Source organism: Peromyscus maniculatus, chromosome 7 (assembly GCF_049852395.1).
Source record: "Peromyscus maniculatus bairdii isolate BWxNUB_F1_BW_parent chromosome 7, HU_Pman_BW_mat_3.1, whole genome shotgun sequence".
Lineage (NCBI taxonomy): Eukaryota > Metazoa > Chordata > Mammalia > Rodentia > Cricetidae > Peromyscus > Peromyscus maniculatus.
In genome coordinates, this window is record NC_134858.1 from 70313343 (window position 1) to 70331883 (window position 18541).

Genomic DNA, 18541 nt, shown 5'->3' on the forward strand with positions numbered 1-18541 from the left:
TTCTGGAGTTAAATGTTCGTTTTGTTGGGCTGGGTTAAAAAACACGGTTTCAAGATGAAATGCAAGAAGCTTGTTGTTCTTGCCTTACTCATTCATGCAAATTGGCGAAGGTATAATTGAAACAAGGTTGGCTGTGTTTGAGTCAGGGCTGCAGCTGAGCTCAGCTTAAAGGTCGCTGGAAATCAAGTGCTTTGTCAGTGCAGGCGTTCTGACTCCGAGAGATTCTGGACACTTGGGAAATGTCAATTTCGGGCATGGGTCGCCCTTTTCTATGAAATCCGGTGTCTCACGTTGTCCTAAGGTTAAAGACTCCTCCTGACCAGCTCTTTCAACACCACCGATGGTTTTTCTCCGGATGCAGCACAGCTGCTGCTAGCCTGTCTCCAGACAGAGACCTTTGTTTTGACTCTCAGCCCTGAACATGCTTGGAAATGAGAACAAATGGCGCAGAGTTTACGATTGCACTTTGCAGCCAGAAGAAGCAAGACTTACCCTCTGTCAGAACCCTCTGGAGATGACTTGGAGAGCCACGTTCACACACATGGCACGAGGCCACCCCGAATCTCAGTGGCCAGCGTGGTTCAAATGAGGTTGACCCCCAGACAGACGCCACTGGCTCCGTGGATAGAGCACAGATCCTCTGACAGTAGTGACAAAAAGAGCAGCTGCCTGCAGATCTCGCTGCAGCCCAGGTACGGAGGGAACCTTCTGTCCAGCCCTGTCGTAGCCGACAGGGACGATGCCTGCTGTGTTCTGAAGGATGGGATTCGCAGCAGCCCCGGGGTTGGCAGTGAACTGCCCAGTGCCAGCGATGGCAGCCTCTTAGGTGCTTCTGCCGTGGGCAGCGGCAGCGTCAGTAACTCCTCAGCCAGTGACAATGGGTCTTGCAGCAGTGACTGTGGGTCGTGTGCAAGCATCACAAGTGGGGCCTCCTACAGCAGTGGTGTGGTCAGTGACACCAGTGGCCATGAGAGCTTCTGGAGTGGAAACTCACCTTCTGACAGCCCCTCCAACAGAAGTGCGCCCGTCACAACCCCGCCGCCCGAAGCTGTGTGGAGAAGTCCCAGTGGGACTCCGTTTGCCCAGGAGCACCTGGACCATGGAGCAGAGGTTCCGAAACTGCCAGTGAGCAGGAACGCAAAGGTCCCACTGAAGCGCTGCACGTCTTTGGTCATTTTTCCCAGGAGTCCTTCGAGCACCCCGCCGGCATCCCCGACAAGCAGGGGTGCCTACCAGACCTCACACCAGTTGGTGGTCTCTCCCACCGAGACCGCACATCACGACGATGGTTCTGGCACCAAAGGCTCTCTGTCGACTGCTGTCAACGGTCTTCGGTTATCTAAGATGGTTTGCACTCCGGGGGAAGTCAGAGATGTACGGCCACTCCACGTCAAGAGCTCGGTGCAAAATAAAATTGTCGTTTCGAATAATAGGCCCAACCACACTGTGTGTGAGAAGTCGTGTGAGGGATTTTCCTGTGTTTCTGTGCACTTGACCCACCAAAAACCAACCACATCAGACTGTGAAAACCCACGTGGTGGTTGGACATCAGAGAGGTCAGAGCTCCAGGTCCAGCCTGATTCAGACCATGCTGTACTCACACAGAGGTTATCTCCTTTCTTACCAACCATACCAGACATGGATCACCATGTAAACATCCGTGGACGGTTGGAAAGACCAAATTCACAGATAAGCAGAAACCTTGCTGCCTTCCAAAGAAGTGTGTCCCTGGGAGGGACACATCCGAATGTTGCCTGTTTATCCAGCCAGAAGCACAGTTGTTCGAGGGGGGGACCATCTCATTTACTCATAAAGTTTGCATCTGGGAATGACGGTAAAGTTGATAGTTTGTGGAGAGAGAGCGATTTGGCAAATGAGCTGTCTGCTGTCTATAAGGTAAGTGTCCTTTGGTCTTGAAAAATACTGATTTGGTTAGAGTGAGCTACAGAAAACGTTGCTTAGAACAGTATCTTTTCCTTCTGGCCTTAGCGAGGGAGTGTTTGGAAAGCATCGACTTTATATTTGTAAATCTGAAGGCTCTTCTTTGTTTTCCACTGTTATTTTACCAGTGAATAAACTACTAAAAATAAAAAAACTTTCCCATGATGACTTAAATCATGAAACTCCTCTAGAACTGACTGGACGGGTCTTATAACACTCAAATCTGGGGTGTTTGTTTTTACGCAGGGGCCCATGTGCTCTTCCCACCTTCAGAAATGTCCATTTTCTTCTCTCCCCTCTTTAACATTGTGGAAATAAAGGCATGATGGAGTTCCTTTAAAAAAAATGTAAGCTTCAAACACCAAAATGTGACTACCTGCTTATAAAAGAACATAGAAGAAATTCCTTTAAAATGTATGCATTTGTAAGATCGGTGATAAAAAAGACGGTTCCGTTGCATGTTTTCAGCAGAGGAAACTAAATGGGTTTTGTGTTTATATGTATCCTAACCACAGGAGTGTTGTTCTCCCGGTTTTCCTCGAGTTTCCAGTTAATGCTGCCGCCCAAATGTAAATCCCTTTTTTCAACAGTATTGATTTCTAAGTTTTACGTGTTTGAATTGGCTTAAACTTACTCGGTAATTCCTATAATTTTCTATTTACTACATTAGTTTGTTGTCTTGACAGTGTTGCTTTATTTTATTAGTAATTTAACTCTAACAGATCTGAGCCAGATTGGCTCTTTATATAACTTGGCCTTTCTAAAGCATTTAAAGTGTTTTTGAACTAAAGTAGCCTTCAAAATTTCTGTATTTGGAAGGTCTTGCTAAATTCCAGGAAATTTAATTGTTTTTCTGACTACATTCACTCTACATTGACAGCACAGAAATCCAGATAACTTCTAGACAAGTGGCGTTAGAAAATTAGGTAATTGGGTTTTTCTTTTGAAAGCTGGTAATATAATCATTGTTCCCAAGGTCAATCTATGCAGCTACTTTACTGGGGATAGAGAGAGATCAGATTTCAAATTCCGATATGTGTTTTGGAGTTTTCATTCCATTTACAAATTCTTCTCAGTTTTTAGGGCATTGTAATCTATTTAATCTCCCACCATCACCACCACACCAAAAAGAACTGGAGCCTTAAAGCAACACTAGTAATCGGGTGTGTCAATCTTACAGACTTTACATTCAACCTGAGGAAGTTATTAACCTGGAAAGAACGAAAGAAATAGTCTCAAGACAGCTGTTATTGTGGTAACATTATCGCTTGTCACTGATGCTTTCCAAAGGGGCACTTTAAATGTCTCCAGTGAAATAGAAACTAAATAGTATGTGCGTTGCTAAGAATATATACTTTCACGAACTATAGACTCTCTATCAAACTAACAAATACTGCTTTGTGACAACCTAATGCCTAGCTTTGTGCCCAAACTTTGTTGTTTATGAAAGACTCCAGAAGGTACCATGCGTCTGAGAACTTGAAATTGTTCTTCAACATGCAGTGAACAATTTCCTTATGAAAATAATTAACAGTTATAGTTACTGTCTACTGTGTCTAAATTGATTTCACTGATAAATGGCAGGATGAGGGCTTATGCTAATTCCTTTTCTAAACAGAACGGCCACAGTAATGACATTCTAGAAGTAATGCTGTGTTTATCAATAATGATATATTAATCTAATTATAGTGGTTTATTGTAACTCACTTATAAATAAACAGCTCCCAAAATATTTCTCATGTCTCCACTTCGTCTGGGTTCATGTTCAGATACGCTGAGGCTGCATTCACATTTAACAAGTTGATACTGGAGTCGCTCTTGGTAATGTCAGCGATCTGTACTGAGCAGCAGTGAAATCAAATGACTGCTTTGGGCAGCGACCCTGGTGTCAGAGGTAGAGAGGCCTCCAGTGTGTTTAGCTACCAGCTTCCAGCAGCCTTGTGTCGAGTTTAGAGCTCTTTTATTATCCCAGTTCGTAAATGACTAACACTTAACGTCTAGTGAAGACGATCCTCTGTCCTGACAGCAGAGACTAAAGACGGGCTCTTGATCCCCTCATGTGTCTTGTATTTTCTGCCTCTGTACTTTGTGAGTGCATTTGAAATGCAGTGTTGTGTAGGGAATGCAGTATGATGGCCCCTGACTTGCCTAGAGCACTGTGGTGTTTCATGATGAGTCTAGCAGTCTGTCCTCTTACTGAAGAGGAGCTGAGAGACATACACAGTTCTGAAAGTCCTGTCAGTTCTGAACTCTGTCGTTTGCAGCTTACTGGTGGTTAGTTCCCTTTCCCCTGGGTGTTATGTTCTGAATCTCCTTCCTTATGTTGTTAGGATGCTCAGAGCCTCCTTTGCCTTGTTTAGTAAACTTTGAACTCAATCCTGGCTTGTATGTGCCTCCCATCAGCCATCTACGTTCTCGGTTCGGTTTCTTCTCCTTTCTTTTTTAGAATTAAAGGATTTCTGTTTGTTGTCTAGTACTTAATCCTAGATAAGCATATTGCTTAAGGCTAAAGGAGTAGATCTTAAAATATTTTTATGTCTTAATTATTATAGTTATTACTAATCTCAGTCATTTCAATTACATTCATTACAATTCAGTCATTTCTTTCATAATTCCTCCTAACATCAGTGTTTTAAATTTCGCATATTGTAGCAGCCATTTTTCCAGTATTTTAAATTTTATATAGTTTAATGGACATTATCTAAGGACACTTAATCTTTCTTTTTAAAAACATGTAAAATTAAAAAAAAATGTATAAATAAATATGAATGCTGAAACTGTGATCCAGCAATGTAAGTAACCAGTTTTGGAGATCTGGCCAAAAAAAATATATAATTTTGACATATTAACAGAGACAGACAGTAAATAATAAATATGTCACTAATGAATATTTGACTTGCTGGGGTAGAGAGTTGCATGAGGAAGAAGCATGGCGTAGAAGGGACGGAGGAGGCAGGGGACAAGTGAATTGAAGTTCACCAGAAAAGTCCAGATAGATATTCCAGGGCAGGATTCTCCATCCCAGCACTGTTGATGGTTGTGGCCGGAAAATTCTTTTGTTGAGGGTGGGGCTGTCTTGTGCACAATAGGGTGATGAGTAGTGGGCCTGACCATCACATACTAGATGCCAGTTATACACCCCACCAGAGTGCCAACCTAAAATATCCCCAGGGCAAAAGTGCCTCCTACTAAGAACTGCTGCTTTAGACAGAAGCCTTGGTGCACGAAGACCAGAGATGTGTAAGGGCCCTATGATGTAAATTGCTCAGTATAACTCTGTAAGAGGCACGGAGGCTGTGGGGGAGCCGATGCTTGGATTGGGGTTGAAAAGAAAGTCCTTTGTATCCTGTTAACAGACAGAACTTAGCTGATCTTCATTTTATTTAAATAATTTTAAGTGTGTGTGTCTGTGTTTGTGTCTGTGTGGGTATGTGTATGTGAGTGCAGGTGTCCTGAGAGACCAGAGGTCTCGAATCCCCCGGAGCTGGAGTTACAAGCGATTGTGAGCCACCTGTCGTGGATGTTGGGAACCCAACTCAGATCTTCTGTAAGAGCAATATGTGCTCTTCACTACTGAGCCAGCTCTCCAGCCCCATCAATGGGCATCTTTATTCAAAGGTGTTCACTTTTGTGTTTTTAAAAGATAATTATTTGTGGCAACGTGAATTTTGAGTGAATCTAACTTTCCTTACCTAGTGTGTTTGGGTAAACACTGATGTTGTGAACTATCACAAGATAGTCGGCAGGTGGGGCCAGACTGATTATGAGAAGGATGTGGTACAGATACAGAGAGACCCTGGTCGTGCAGTTGGGTAGAGCTGGAGTATCAGGAGCTGATCCCGGGGAGGACCTCGGAATCTAGACTAATAGGTAGGAGTGTGCTTAGTGCTTCAGGTAACGATCAGCTCAGCCAGGCCATGCATCACGTGAAACAAGATGGGATGCGGCGTCTGAATCTTGGGGATTGCTAATTTTGAGGATGGGGAAAAGAAGATAAAAGGAGACCCGGTGAATCAGTAGACAGGCCAGGAGAGCTTGGTGACATGCAGTCAAGGGAAGAGTCAAAAGAGAGCATGCACTTCTAATAGAAGACTCAGTTGTCCATTCCATGTAGTAGTTAGGAGCAAGAGTCAGCCAAGAACAAACCCCAGGATTGAGGCCCAAGTTGATGTAATAAAATACCTAAGATCAGCAAGCACTGGGGCGGGAGGCGAGATGTCAGAGAGGGAGTGCGGTAGGATGTAGACAAGGTGTGATTTACTGACTCAGAGTGGGGTGACTTCAAAATGAAGTAAGATGAACTCGGGCTCTACAGAGAAAGTACTGTCTCTTCTCCCAATGCGAGCGCTCTCTGTTCTCTCACCTTGGAACTTGAGATGAGAGAGTGTTGTTGAGAAGATCCAGACCAGATGCACAAGCTGTGTCATGTGAGGGAACAGAAAACATCCAGTGGGAGCTCAGGATTGCTGTCATAGCCACAGTTAATCTTTATAATATTTTATTACTTTCATAAATACTTTAAGAATGTAGTATTATTTTGAAATTTCATGCATAATGCAATGTGTTTTGATCACATTCACCCCTTACTGCTACCCCTAACTGCTGCCAGATCCACTCTCACCTCCTCCCCCTCTCAACTTGGTGTCTTTTTTTTTTTTTTTTTTAAGTAGCCCACTGATTCCAGTTTATGCTGCCAATATGCTCGCGGGTGTGGGCAGTCCACCGGAGCGTGAGCTAAACAACATTGTCCTGCCTTTCCCAGCAATAATAATAAAGATAAAAATAATATAATAAAAATAATAAAAATAAAATAGAGTTGACAAGGTGCCCAGCAGGTAAAGTCACGTGCTGCCAAGCCTGAGGTCCTGAGTTCACTCCCTGGGACCCACATGGTAGAAGAAGAGAATCAACTCCCAGAAGGGCCCTCTGACCAGCCAAGCTTTTTTAGGCGACTTCCTAGACACTGTGGCGCATAGGCAGGCACGTCAGTTTCTTGTAAGATGTGGGGTCTGCTTGTGCTAGCTGTTGTAAACCGTTCTGGATCATGAAGGGTGACAAGACAAGATTAGATCTGGAGAGCCCAGGCCTGGGAGCCTGGCCAAGCAGGAGGCTTGGCAGAGTTGCTGGGTGTGGCCAGGCCGCATGCTGAGGGTGGGGAGGTGATTAGCGAAGGGTAGCCTGGGAGACGGGGAAGCATAGCCCCAGAGCATCCTCCAAAGCATTGCTGGTGTCCGCTTCAGGCTCCAGTTGTGGCCCGTGTGGGAGGCTGGCCGGCTGGCTGTAGTCAGGTGTGATGACAGGTGCTTAGAGATCACAGGAAAATATCCAGAACAGCAGAGGAGAGGGTCTGTGACTGGATCTGGGGATCTGTCCAGATGGGGGTGGCTGTCTGCAGCGGTCTCACCTGGCTGAGATGTAGCAGGTCTGAGCGTGGACAGGGAAGGGAAGCATGGCATCCAACAGTAGCTCAGTTTGCCAGCCAAAGAGAACGCCTTGACTAAGTGAGCCCAAGGCCTTCCTACAGAGGGTCTTGGATGCCTGTGAGTGGAAAAAAGGATCAGGCCTTCTTGACTTAGAGATCGCAGAGCCATAAGCCATGGTGCTTTCTAGAAAAAATATGTTGGCCAAGTAAAGAATTTGCATCAAAAATATTGAGGACATGGCCACATCTAGGTATGTTTGTGGGTATTAGGGAGAGCATGGCCAGAGGCATCTGGAAGGGCCCAGACTGCACTGGGCCGGGGTGTGGGTGTGTGGTGGGGGTGGGAGGGGAGGCGGGGGCAAGGTGAAAGAGGACCAAGAGAGGACATCACCAAAATCAAGGCTGGGAAGGGAGGGCCATCTGCTGGGCTGTAGGGTTAGGGTAGGAGGCGAGGTGAGAAGCGCTGGGACGAGCCACAGGTACTGAGTGAGACGTGACAGATGGTACCGTACACAACATCTTTTTTTAAAATTTATAAGCCTTTATTCAGATTAATCAATGAATTGACAAAACGAAGCTTATTAATTATAGGAAAGAGTGCCATCACTATGTAGCCTACAGATATTAAAGAGGATCTAATGAGATAGTTTGAATTTCTAAACAACTGTATGTAACCACCTACAAGAAGGACGAAATAGAAAATTTGCCAGAAATTGTGGCAGAGAGAAAAGTAACCTCACTTCAACAAACACGCATACACAACATCTTTAAGTGTGGAAGGGAAGATTCCTTTAATTCCTCAAGGCCACCTTGGTGACACATACTTGAGTCAGAAGCTGTTGGATGGATCCAGGACAGCCAGAGCTATGTAGAGAGACCCTATCTCAAAAAATTAACAAAACAAAAACATGTCCCTCGGGGCTTGGCTTCTGCTGCAGCGCACCAGGATGCAGTGACTACTGTCTCTGTCAACATGTAGTACTGTCTACATTACAGGTCAAGAATCTAGAAAGTGGGAGGCTGGAGTTCATCATCGAATACAGAAGAATGGCACAGAAGAGAGGAAATAGATTAATTACTGTTCAAACCTGTTAAGACATAGAAGTCAATGGTTTCAGAGATGGAATTTGAAAGGAAGTGGAGCCTTCCTAACTTACTGGATTTGGTTATTTTCTGTAGGAAATAACACATCAATGATGATGTAGATTAGTTTTATATATGTAAAATAATTGACACTTAGTTTATATCCAGATGTTTAGACCCTGAGTTCAGCCATTAAAAGTGGACACACAGAAGAGCCTTTGTGTTTAGTATGCCATCAATCTTAATGTAAATAATGACATTAAGACTTTATACATTCTGAGATGGTGAAGTGAGTTCTTATGCCATAGTGACATTTCATTAGATGTTGAGCAGTATTGTGTACTGTTCTTTTGTTAATGGAAATAATTGGGTATTAACCAAAATCTGCCATTCAGAAGCATTTCTGTTATTTTTAATTTATTTGTTTTTATGTTATATGTACGAGTGATTGGACTACATGTATATAGTACACACGTACATGCCTGGTGTCCCCAGAACCAGCTCTTCAGCCCCTGTTGGTGTTGCTTTAAAAATGGTTCTTATGTTGTTTTCCCTTCTTAGCATGAGGACTGGAAAGTACAAAATTTGCATGTTCTGTTTTCCTTAACTGTTCTGGCTTCCTTAAGCAATATTTGAATCCTCGAAACATACTTTCTTCTGGCAAGCGAGTCAGTACACTATTGAGACTGTTTAACTTTTAAACTGGACAGTGTAGTTAATTGAAACATTATATACTGTAAGGGCACTGTTGACTTCTCTTCTGGCTACCGTAAGGAGAAAGTCTGAAAATTATTTTTCTATACTTTCATAATGCTCCTGAAAGCCATATATTACTTTTCAAGTATAAATCGACATTTTAAAAACTTAGCAATTGCTCTCTCCTTTGAGCAGTTTAAGTAACTTTATCTGGGGCTTGGAGAGGTGGCTCATGGGTAAAGTGTGCTTTCTGCCCTTGCCGAGGACAGATTTGGTTCCCAGCACCCACATCAGGCAGGTCACGACATGGTAGTTCACAATTGACAGTGTTGATTAATGAATAAGGTCATGGCCTCTTTGGGTTGAGGTAGAGTGAATTTGCTGGCTGTGGGTGACCTGACAGCCTGGCAGGGACAGATAACCAAACTAGGCTATTTAAGTGATGACTGAACGCTTCTCCTAAGTGAATATCTTGTCCCTGGGGTGAGTGCCAATGGAATATTGTGATCCTGACTCAAGGATTAGTTTCCACATAGACTCTGATTCATAGCCTACGCATTCCACTAACTGGTACCCTAGAACTCCATGCTTTCTGCAAGGAAAATTGAATGGAGAAAGACTTTAAAGGGCATTGCAACAAAGGCCATCAGTCTAGTTTAAAGTTAGTGTTGTTTAATAACAAGAGTTCCTCTGAGCCTGAAGTTGGGATCCTCCTAATAGTTGCTGGAGTTCCGAGGGACTATTTTGCTAAGAATGATCTTTCCTCATGACCCATTCTCAGCCCTCTTACAGGGTCATGGAGCTTAATGGATACTTTGAGCCTCACGTAAGAAGCAAAAATTATTCTAGGGTTTGAAGAGCTTTGAATTGAGATGGGAGGAGAATATAATTTATTATATTTATTGTATTCTGCTATAGTACTACTCAAATTCCAGGGTGTGTGATGGACCCTATTAAATTCTAATCACGGTGACAACATGCCTGACTGCAAAAGGTTCAGGATTACTCCTCTTCGGATTTCCTTCCTCTCTGTTCTGTTTCTAGAGTTCCTCCTTACCAAAGTTGGCACTTTTAGATTAGCTGTATAATTGACTTCCATCTCTTTTTATTTCTTTCTCATTTTATTTTTATCAAATTATTCCCAAGTTTTCCCTTTAATTTTGAATTAAAAATTTTTTTTAATTGTTAAAAGTTTCATTGGGGGGTGCACTTCTTTTTTGTTTGAGACAGTGTCTCATGTTCGAGGCTGGCCTGGAAGTCACTGTGCAGCCAGGAGTGACCTTGACTGAATTCTGCTGCCTCCGCCTCTTCGGTGTTGGTTTTAACCTCGTCTCCAGGTCTTCTATTAGACACAGAACCTTGATCTTTAGCCCAGGCTGGATTAGAATTCACTGTGTACACAAGGCTAGCTTCGAACTTAGAGCAATCCTCTTGCCTCTGCCTCCCAAGTGCTGGGGCCCCATGCTTGTCTGTCTTTTCTGATCCTTCACTTACAGCTTATATACAGGTTCCTCTGTTGCTGAGAGTCCCGAGTGCGGCATCTTTGTTCTGTGTTGTTTGGGGTGCTACATTGTTTCTTTACTGTCCTTGCAGTTTATTCTTTATGGCACTGCTCACCCTGTGCCTGATGTTCTTTATTGTTGTTGGAGACAGGGTTCCTGTTCCTATCCCTGGCTGTCCTGGAACTCACTATGTATAGACCAGGCTGGCGTCAGACTCACAGAGCTCTGCCTGCCTCTAGCTCTTAGTGCACGTGCAGGATTTAAAGCCTGTACCACCAGGCCAGGCTGTTTCTTGTTTTGGAAAGAGAAGCACTGTGAAGTTACTTTTGGGTTCTGTAGTGTAGTGCTTTTCAAACTGGGGGAGGGGAGCTCCTACAGGAAGGAATCTCTGCAGCTGGCTCTGGTCACTCAGGTCACTTCCTCTTCAGAGAAGACAGACACCTTGTATTGTCCTGTTTTACACACACAGTGGTGGACACGGAAGGTCCTTTCTGTCTGTTGGTTTCTGTAACCATTAACTCAGGTAAACTGGATCATAAAAGTGAGATTTAATCTGATTCTCAAGGTGCTAGTGGGAATTAACTTGCAATAAATAAGATTGCCTTACCTTCACGTTTATTGTCTGATATACCTAGGTACATTCGGGAAGCCTATCTACTCCTGGAGCGACTAATTGAAACAAACGTCATAATATAAAATAAGATTTCCTACCCTAATCAAATGGTGGCCCCAGATGCCCATGAATATGGGTAGTGCCTAAGGAATGATTTCCACTCTTGTCCTGTTGTCTACATACTTGTGCCCACATATGTCTCCCCAAGTGTGTTGAGAGTAGGACTAGGTGATAGATGATACCATAGTGGCTTCCTGGTGGAGTCTGGTGTGGGACACTTGCCCTCATTTTGTCTAAAAGCCTCATCTAGCAGTTTAACTGAAGGAAAGCTTGATGGATTCTTCCACAAGGCGTTAATTGGGGATATGTATCATATGCCGTAAAACCTGCCCGCTCCTTCCACATGACAAAGGAAGGGGTAATGTCCCCTGTGCACTGAGCTCATCACAGTTAGGTTCTAATGTGCACTTGCTCTACCACAGGCTGACGGGACTCCCCTGCAGTAGGAAAACCCAACCAGGGAAAAGCTGCTTAGGAAAGGTTATTTTGGTTTAAAAAAAAAAAAAACAGCAGAAGGAAAAAAACAAGTGTCTGGAGGGAAAATTCCATCAGAATGAGTACAACCTGATGAATAATGTTCCCGGGTGAATAGCATGAGGCACAGGTCAAGGCCATTCGGACCGCCATCATTGAGTGATACCTAAGGCTAGAGATATAACCTAAGATTCCTGGAAGATCCATTTTCCGGTTATCAGTTTATCTTTTCCCTACTTGTGGCCAAAGGTGCGGAACTTGTTTTCTCTCATTTCTTTCTCCATGGGTGCACATGTGTGCACTTGCTTGTGGAGGCCTGAGGGTCATAGCAAGAGTCATATATATCTCTCCGAACTCCACCACTTCCTGGCCTCTGCATACATTCACGCATGCACATGTGTATAAATCACATACACACACAGTTTCATCTCACAAAGAGAAGAAAGCATGTATAATTTTAATAGAAATTTGTTTTAAAAAGTGAATTTGGATTTTCCCCGTTTTTATGTTCTAAACAGTCTTTTTGGGAACATATCATTGGAGTGTGCCCGCTACTGATGGGGATGCAGAGTCACTGCAGCCTGAATTCTTGCTCATATTTTCAGGCCGTCTTAAATACCTTACATTTCCCCAAGTGTGGTTTGCTCCTGAAATAAGCTGCTTGCCCCTCAGATGTCGGAAATGACAGCCACAGAGACATACTTGGTACTCAGGGTGTGGAACAATTGCTTGGCCAGGAACTCGGGAATGAGGATCTCAGATGAACTTGCAGTCATAGGAATGAGTTTAAGACAGTTATTTTTCCTTGGTGAATGGGAAAAGCACCTCGGGTTGCCATGTGTTCACAGCAGCCGCCGTGTGCCTGGACTTTTCAGGGAATGCCCCTGGTTCATATCATCCTCCTCAGACCACCGGACAGATTGTTACTTTGGGAAAGTTGTTCGTTCTTCTGATACTGGAAGTTGAGTTGCTTGGGACTGTTTTATTTTATATAGTAGTTCCGAAACTGTTCAGAGACCAGAGGGATGGCTGGGGAGGCGCTTGCAGCATAAACTAGGAAAGACTTGTGTAATCCTAGAGCCCAGTCCAGAGTTGTTCTCTCACCTGTGTGCGGTGGCGTGCATGCATCAGCACGTGTCCACTCCTTTCCAGTCTTAGACACACACACATGCAATAATAAAAGCTCAACTCAGGCTGACAGGTGGCTCAGTCATTAAAACACTTGCTATGAAAGCATGGAGTTCTGAGATTGATCCTCAGACCCCTGTGAAAAACCAGGTGTGGTGGCATGGGTTTATAACCCCAGCACTGGGGGGTGGAGGGTTCATTAGCCTCTCCCTCTCCCTTCCTTTCTCCCTCTCCCTCTCCCTCTCCGTCTCTCTTTCATTCTCTCTCTCTCATAGTTTATATGTATGGGAGCTTTGCTTGTACCTATTGTCTGCACCACATGTGTGTCTGGTGCCCAAGGACAAAAGGGGCCATAGGATCATCTGGAACTCGAATTTCAGGTTGTTGTGAGCCACTGTGTGAGTCCTGGGAATCAAACCTCAGGTCCCCTTAACTGCTGAGCCAACTCTCATTCATTCATTCATTCATTCATTCATTCTTTTTTTTTTGAGACTTTATACTGTATCGCCCTGGCTTCCTTGGAACTAGCTCTATAGAGCACATTGGCCTCAAACCCACAGAGATCCTCTTGCCTCTGCCTCCCAAGTGCTGGGATTAAAGGCCTGCGCCACCAGTGCCCAGCTTAGCTCTCTATTTTTTGTTTTAGTTCTGGGATTTGAACTCGTGTCCTTAAGTTTGCAGAGCCAATACTTGGACCCTCTCAGCCACCTCCCAGCTCCCCAGCTAGTGGTTTTCATGCTCCTCTCTTTGGACCTGAACTTCCCTCAGGTGCCTTTCACCCTGTGAGTTCTCCTCCCACTTGCTCTGCCAGCCTGCTGATGGCAGACCTGTCTCCTTCATCTGCGTTCAGCCTGTCTGTCTTCCTTTCAGTTTTGAGAGATGTTTCTTTGCTACATGAAAATTCACATTTTGAGCGTTTGATAGGCAGTATTCTTTTGTCTCCTCTATTCCAGTGTGTTTAATCAGTAACCTGCCATCATTTATGTTCTTTCTTCAATTATGTACGTATGGGGGCTGGAGAGATGGCTCAGATGGTTAAGAGCACTGGCACTCATTTGATTCCCATCACCCACATGGCAAGTCTTTAGTGTCTGCAACTCCAGTTCCAGGAGATCGGACTCCTCCCTCTTTTGGCCTCCCCAGGGACTGCATGCACATGGTGCATGTACAATCATGGACACTAAACAGCCATATGCTTAAAATAAAATGTAAGCCACCCATGTAGGAGCTGGCAACCACACTCGGGTCTTGTGGAGAAGTCGCAAGCACTGTTAACTACCACGCGCTCCCACCATGTGTGTTTTTGGTCCCTGTGTAGAGTCATTTTGTTGTTTTTGTTTTAATTTGGCTCCTTTCAAGATTTTCCCTGTATCCCAGGACTTCATTACGATATGCTTACTCATCCCTTTTCCTAGTTATCAGTGTGGGTTCAGTGACTTTATCTAAACTGAAGCTGTTTTCCCAAACATGGAGAAGCTTTGTCTGATTTTAGTTCTTCAAATAATGTCCTGTCCCTTTTTTTTCCCCTTTGAGACAGGGTTTCTCTGTGTAGCTTTGCGCCTTTCCTGGAACTCACTTTGTAGACCAGCCTGGCCTCGAACTCACAGAGATCCGCCCCCCTCTGCCTCCCAAGTGCTGGGATTAAAGGTGTGCGCCACCACCGCCTGGCTCGTCCTGCCTCATTCTCCCCATTGTTTCATGTCTAGTAAGTTTCTATGCGATGGTTCTTAATGGAGAGTGTTGCGGTCTTTCCTTGACAAGCACTCACCCTCATTGTAGCACGTTAACTTGGTTGGATTATAAATGCTGCCTCCGCTCGGGTGAACATTGCCTGGTGTCAGTACTCAGTCCTTTGAGCCTTTACCTTTAACTGGGGGTGGGGGGAGTTTCAGGGCTCAGTGAGGGTCAGGTGGATTTGGAGAGCTATCATCTTTTTCATGAGATTTTCTCCCTTTCCAGTAATGTTGCTAACTAGCCTTGGCTCTCCCACCTCCCACACCAGACAGAACATTGCAGACGTTTGCTTTAGGCCTGACGAAGCACTCCATGTGTTCTGTGTTCCTGTGTGACTGCGTCCTCCCTAGCGCTGTTCTGTGTTCAGCGTGCCTCCTCTCGTTCCTTCTGCCATTCTGTCGTGCATTCGTGGGGTTTGCCCTTTGCCTAAGTATGCAAATACACTCGTTATGTGCAGAAGGACTGGTTTGTCACTGTGTCCATGCCATCCCGGACGTGGCGCCACGTTACTTTGCACGCTTTTCCTTGATTTTCCCTCCATGCTGCAGCGGATTAAACAAAAACTTTTTTGTGAGTGAATGATGAGTTTCTCTTCAAAACATAATAATGAAATTGAATGTGTCAGTAATGCTGTTTCTCCTTTCTTTTACAGACAAGAGATGATTTCCTGGGTCAAGTGGATGTCCCTCTCTATCCTTTACCGGTTAGTATAGGTGTCCATAGTTTTGTGTTTGTGATTTTTTTGTTTGTGTGTTTGTTTGTTTGTTTTTTTTTGCTTTTCGAGACAGGGTTTCTCAGTGTAGTTTTGGTGCCTGTCCTGGATCTCACTCTGTAGACCAGGCTGGCCTGGAAACTCAGAGATCCGCCTAGCTCTGCTTCCTGAGTGCTGGCCACCGCTCCCTGGCCTGTGTTTGTGATTTCTTTTTTTTTTTTTTTCTTTTTCTTTCACAGGCATGTAGACTATTAACAGCAAAGGCCCAGGGACCCATTTGCGTGTCATCCTTGCGCAGGGGCCATGCTAATCTTCTCTGTATCGTTCCAATTTTAGTATATGTGCTGCCGAAGCGAGCACTTGTGATTTCTAATTTAATTTTTAATTTAATAACTGCCAATGTGAGTCTTTAGTGTATGAGCTGTTTCCTAAAATTCATCTCAATTTTCCATTTCACTGTCTATAAGATTTCTTTATATGAGCTCCAACAAGAAACAGACCCGCTGGGATTGTTAGCTAGATGAAAATAGGCTTTAAAGGAGAGGGTTTGGAAGACCCTTCTAAGGAGAGCATTGAGAGCCTAGGCTTACAGACGGAAGTAAGACACTGCGCATCAGCAACAGTGGAAACCCCAAACCCTGAGAACCGCGTTGGAAATACCGCAGTGGGAAGGGCTTAGGAAGCCTTTCAGAATCAAATGTTGGGGGGAGGACTGTCAAAGAGGACCTGAGTTCAGTCCCAGCACGTGTCTGCGACTCACATCCACCAGAAATCACAGGCCCGTGGGATCCAGTGCCCTCAGTGCCCTCTTCTGTCTTCTGCTGGATCATTTTGGACATGTTAATTTCAATATGAAGTTGGAGAAATGCAAGTTTACATAAGCGGTTAATAGCAGCACACAAGTAAATTGTGTGGGAAAAGAAGCAGGAGGTTTGAGGTTCTCACTGTCCGGATAAGCCAGACAGAAGGCCAGATGAAAAACCTTACTCAACATGGGTGGATCAAAGGGAGTCAGAAGATAGAGTGGAAAGAACCAAAGAAAAGAATGCCAAAAAGGTCGCCCGTTCTGTAGTCCTGACACGTGGCAGGCTGAGGCAAGAGACTATCTACTTTGAGGCATGGAGGCTTCATAGTGAGACTTCCCTATAAATAAATAAGTGAAGCCGGGCGGTGGTGGCGCACGCCTTTAATCCCAGCACTCGGGAGGCAGAGCCAGGTGGATCTCTGTGAGTTCGAGGCCAGCCTGGGCTACCAAGTGAGCTCCAGGAAAGGCGCAAAGCTACGCAGAGAAACCCTGTCTTGAAAAAAAAAAAAAAAATAAATAAATAAATAAATAAATAAGTGAAGTTTCCAGGTGTGAGGGTGGCTGGTGCAAAGAAGCAGAGTCGGAACAGGAAGCAGAGGACTGAGGAACTTTGAGGGTGGAGGGGAGGCCTGTCCCTGCGCAGTGTCGGGTGCCTTAGCTTTCAGGAAGACATTGGACCACTCTTACCTTCCAGGCTGTTGACGGTTTCGTTCTAGAGTGCTCTGTATGCTCTAACCATGCCAACCTGCCGATGCTATCCATCTCCCGTGTTCCTCTGGGCCAGCGTCTGCCACACTGCAGGGTTGCTCTCCTGACTGTCCCCGGCGGCCCCCACCCCACATGTCCTTGCCCCGCTGGGTCCCCACCTAGTGCTGGTGTTGCTGTAGTTGGGGTTTCTGCTCACCCTCCTCGCCAATTAAAACTGACAGTCCTTTTTTTTGCCAATTAGCAATAATCGCACCTTGGATAAACCTATTGGCTGTGATACTGCCACTGAGCAAAGCTATAACTGCCTTTTCTCATTCTTGAGTTATGTCTTTCATTATGGATCATAAATATTCCTGAAAATACCTGATCCCCTCTTTCATTTTAGACGGAAAACCCGAAAATGGATAGACCATATACATTTAAGGATTTCGTTCTTCATCCAAGAAGGTGAGTAAATGCAAGATTATAGTATATTAAGCTTAAAACTTTTGAGTTTTTTTTTCTCTATTTTATGTATATAAGTGTCTACCTAAATGTTTATCACGTGTATGTAGTGCCCAAGGAGGACAGAAGAGGGTGTTGGATCCCTTGGGACTGGAATTACAGACTGTTATGATCTGCCATGTGGCTTCTGGGGATTGAGCCATCGAGCTATCCCTCCAGCTACATACATTAAGTTCTTTATATCTTCATTAAACCTTTACCTGCCCTTTTGAAAGTCTAGTATTTAAACACCCTATAAAAAAGCAATTCAAAAATACTGTATTTTTAAAAGCTTTAGTTATCTTAGATTTTAAAATACATTGAGGTGATCTGAAGAGATGATCAGTGGTTAAAAGTGGATCCACCACTCACTCATGTTGGGAGGCTTACCACTGCAGCCTCGGGAGATCTGATGCCCTCCTCTGGTCTTCTTGGACACAACACACACACACACACACACACACAGATGCACATAGAAATAAAAAGAAAATAAATCTGTAAAACTGTAAAATACTTGGTTCACATTGCAAATAATATTATAAAAGAGATACAGACAATAGGAAGAACAACCCCCCATATTTATCCCATAAATAGGGGTAATTCATAATGTCAACCCGTTATTTATCATGTTGATAGGGGTAATTCATAATGTCAACCCCCATATTTATCACATAGATAGGGTTAATTCATAATGCCCAACTTGATAGGCACACAAGCAAATTCAAGAAAAATTAACTACATTTTGAAGATTTTAATTAAAAAAATACTTTAGAGCCGGGCGTGGTGGCGCACGCCTTTAATCCCAGCACTCGGGAGGCAGAGCCAGGCGGATCTTTGTGAGTTCGAGGCCAGCCTGGGCTACCAAGTGAGCTCCAGGAAAGGCGCAAAGCTACACAGAGAAACCCTGTCTCGAAAAAACCAAAAAAAAAAAAAAATACTTTAGAAGACTCATACATTCAGAGAAAATAGCATGAACAGAGCATAGATTTTAAAATCAGAGTAGCATACTTGTAATACCATTTTCCTGAACTGAATTACATGGTTTACATGTTTTTTGTTTGTTTGGTTTTGGTTTTGGTTTTTTGAGACAGGATTTCATTGTGTAGCTTTGGAGCCTGTCCTGGAACTCACTCTAGACCAGGCTGGCCTCAAATTCACAGAGATCCACCTGCTGAGATTA

The 18541-nt window shown here is 44.2% G+C and overlaps 1 protein-coding gene and 1 non-coding gene across 9 annotated transcripts in view; one reads left to right on the forward strand and one right to left on the reverse strand.

Annotated features, from left to right (window-relative positions):
* Nedd4 (NEDD4 E3 ubiquitin protein ligase) overlaps positions 1-18541 on the forward strand; it is a 91798-nt gene that overhangs the window by 32737 nt on the left and 40520 nt on the right. For 7 of the 8 annotated variants that reach the window (XM_076576657.1, XM_076576658.1, XM_076576660.1 and 4 more), the window contains exons 7-8: positions 15306-15356; positions 17264-17325. In XM_076576657.1, coding sequence (XP_076432772.1) covers positions 15306-15356; positions 17264-17325 — 113 coding nt within the window. Of the gene's footprint in view, positions 1-410; positions 1897-15305; positions 15357-17263; positions 17326-18541 lie in introns of those variants that run through there. The other variant, XM_006973775.4, reaches the window with a different exon arrangement.
* LOC121831185 (U6 spliceosomal RNA) lies at positions 15619-15725 on the reverse strand. The gene has a single exon (XR_006074572.2). It is a non-coding gene; the product is annotated as a U6 spliceosomal RNA (small nuclear RNA).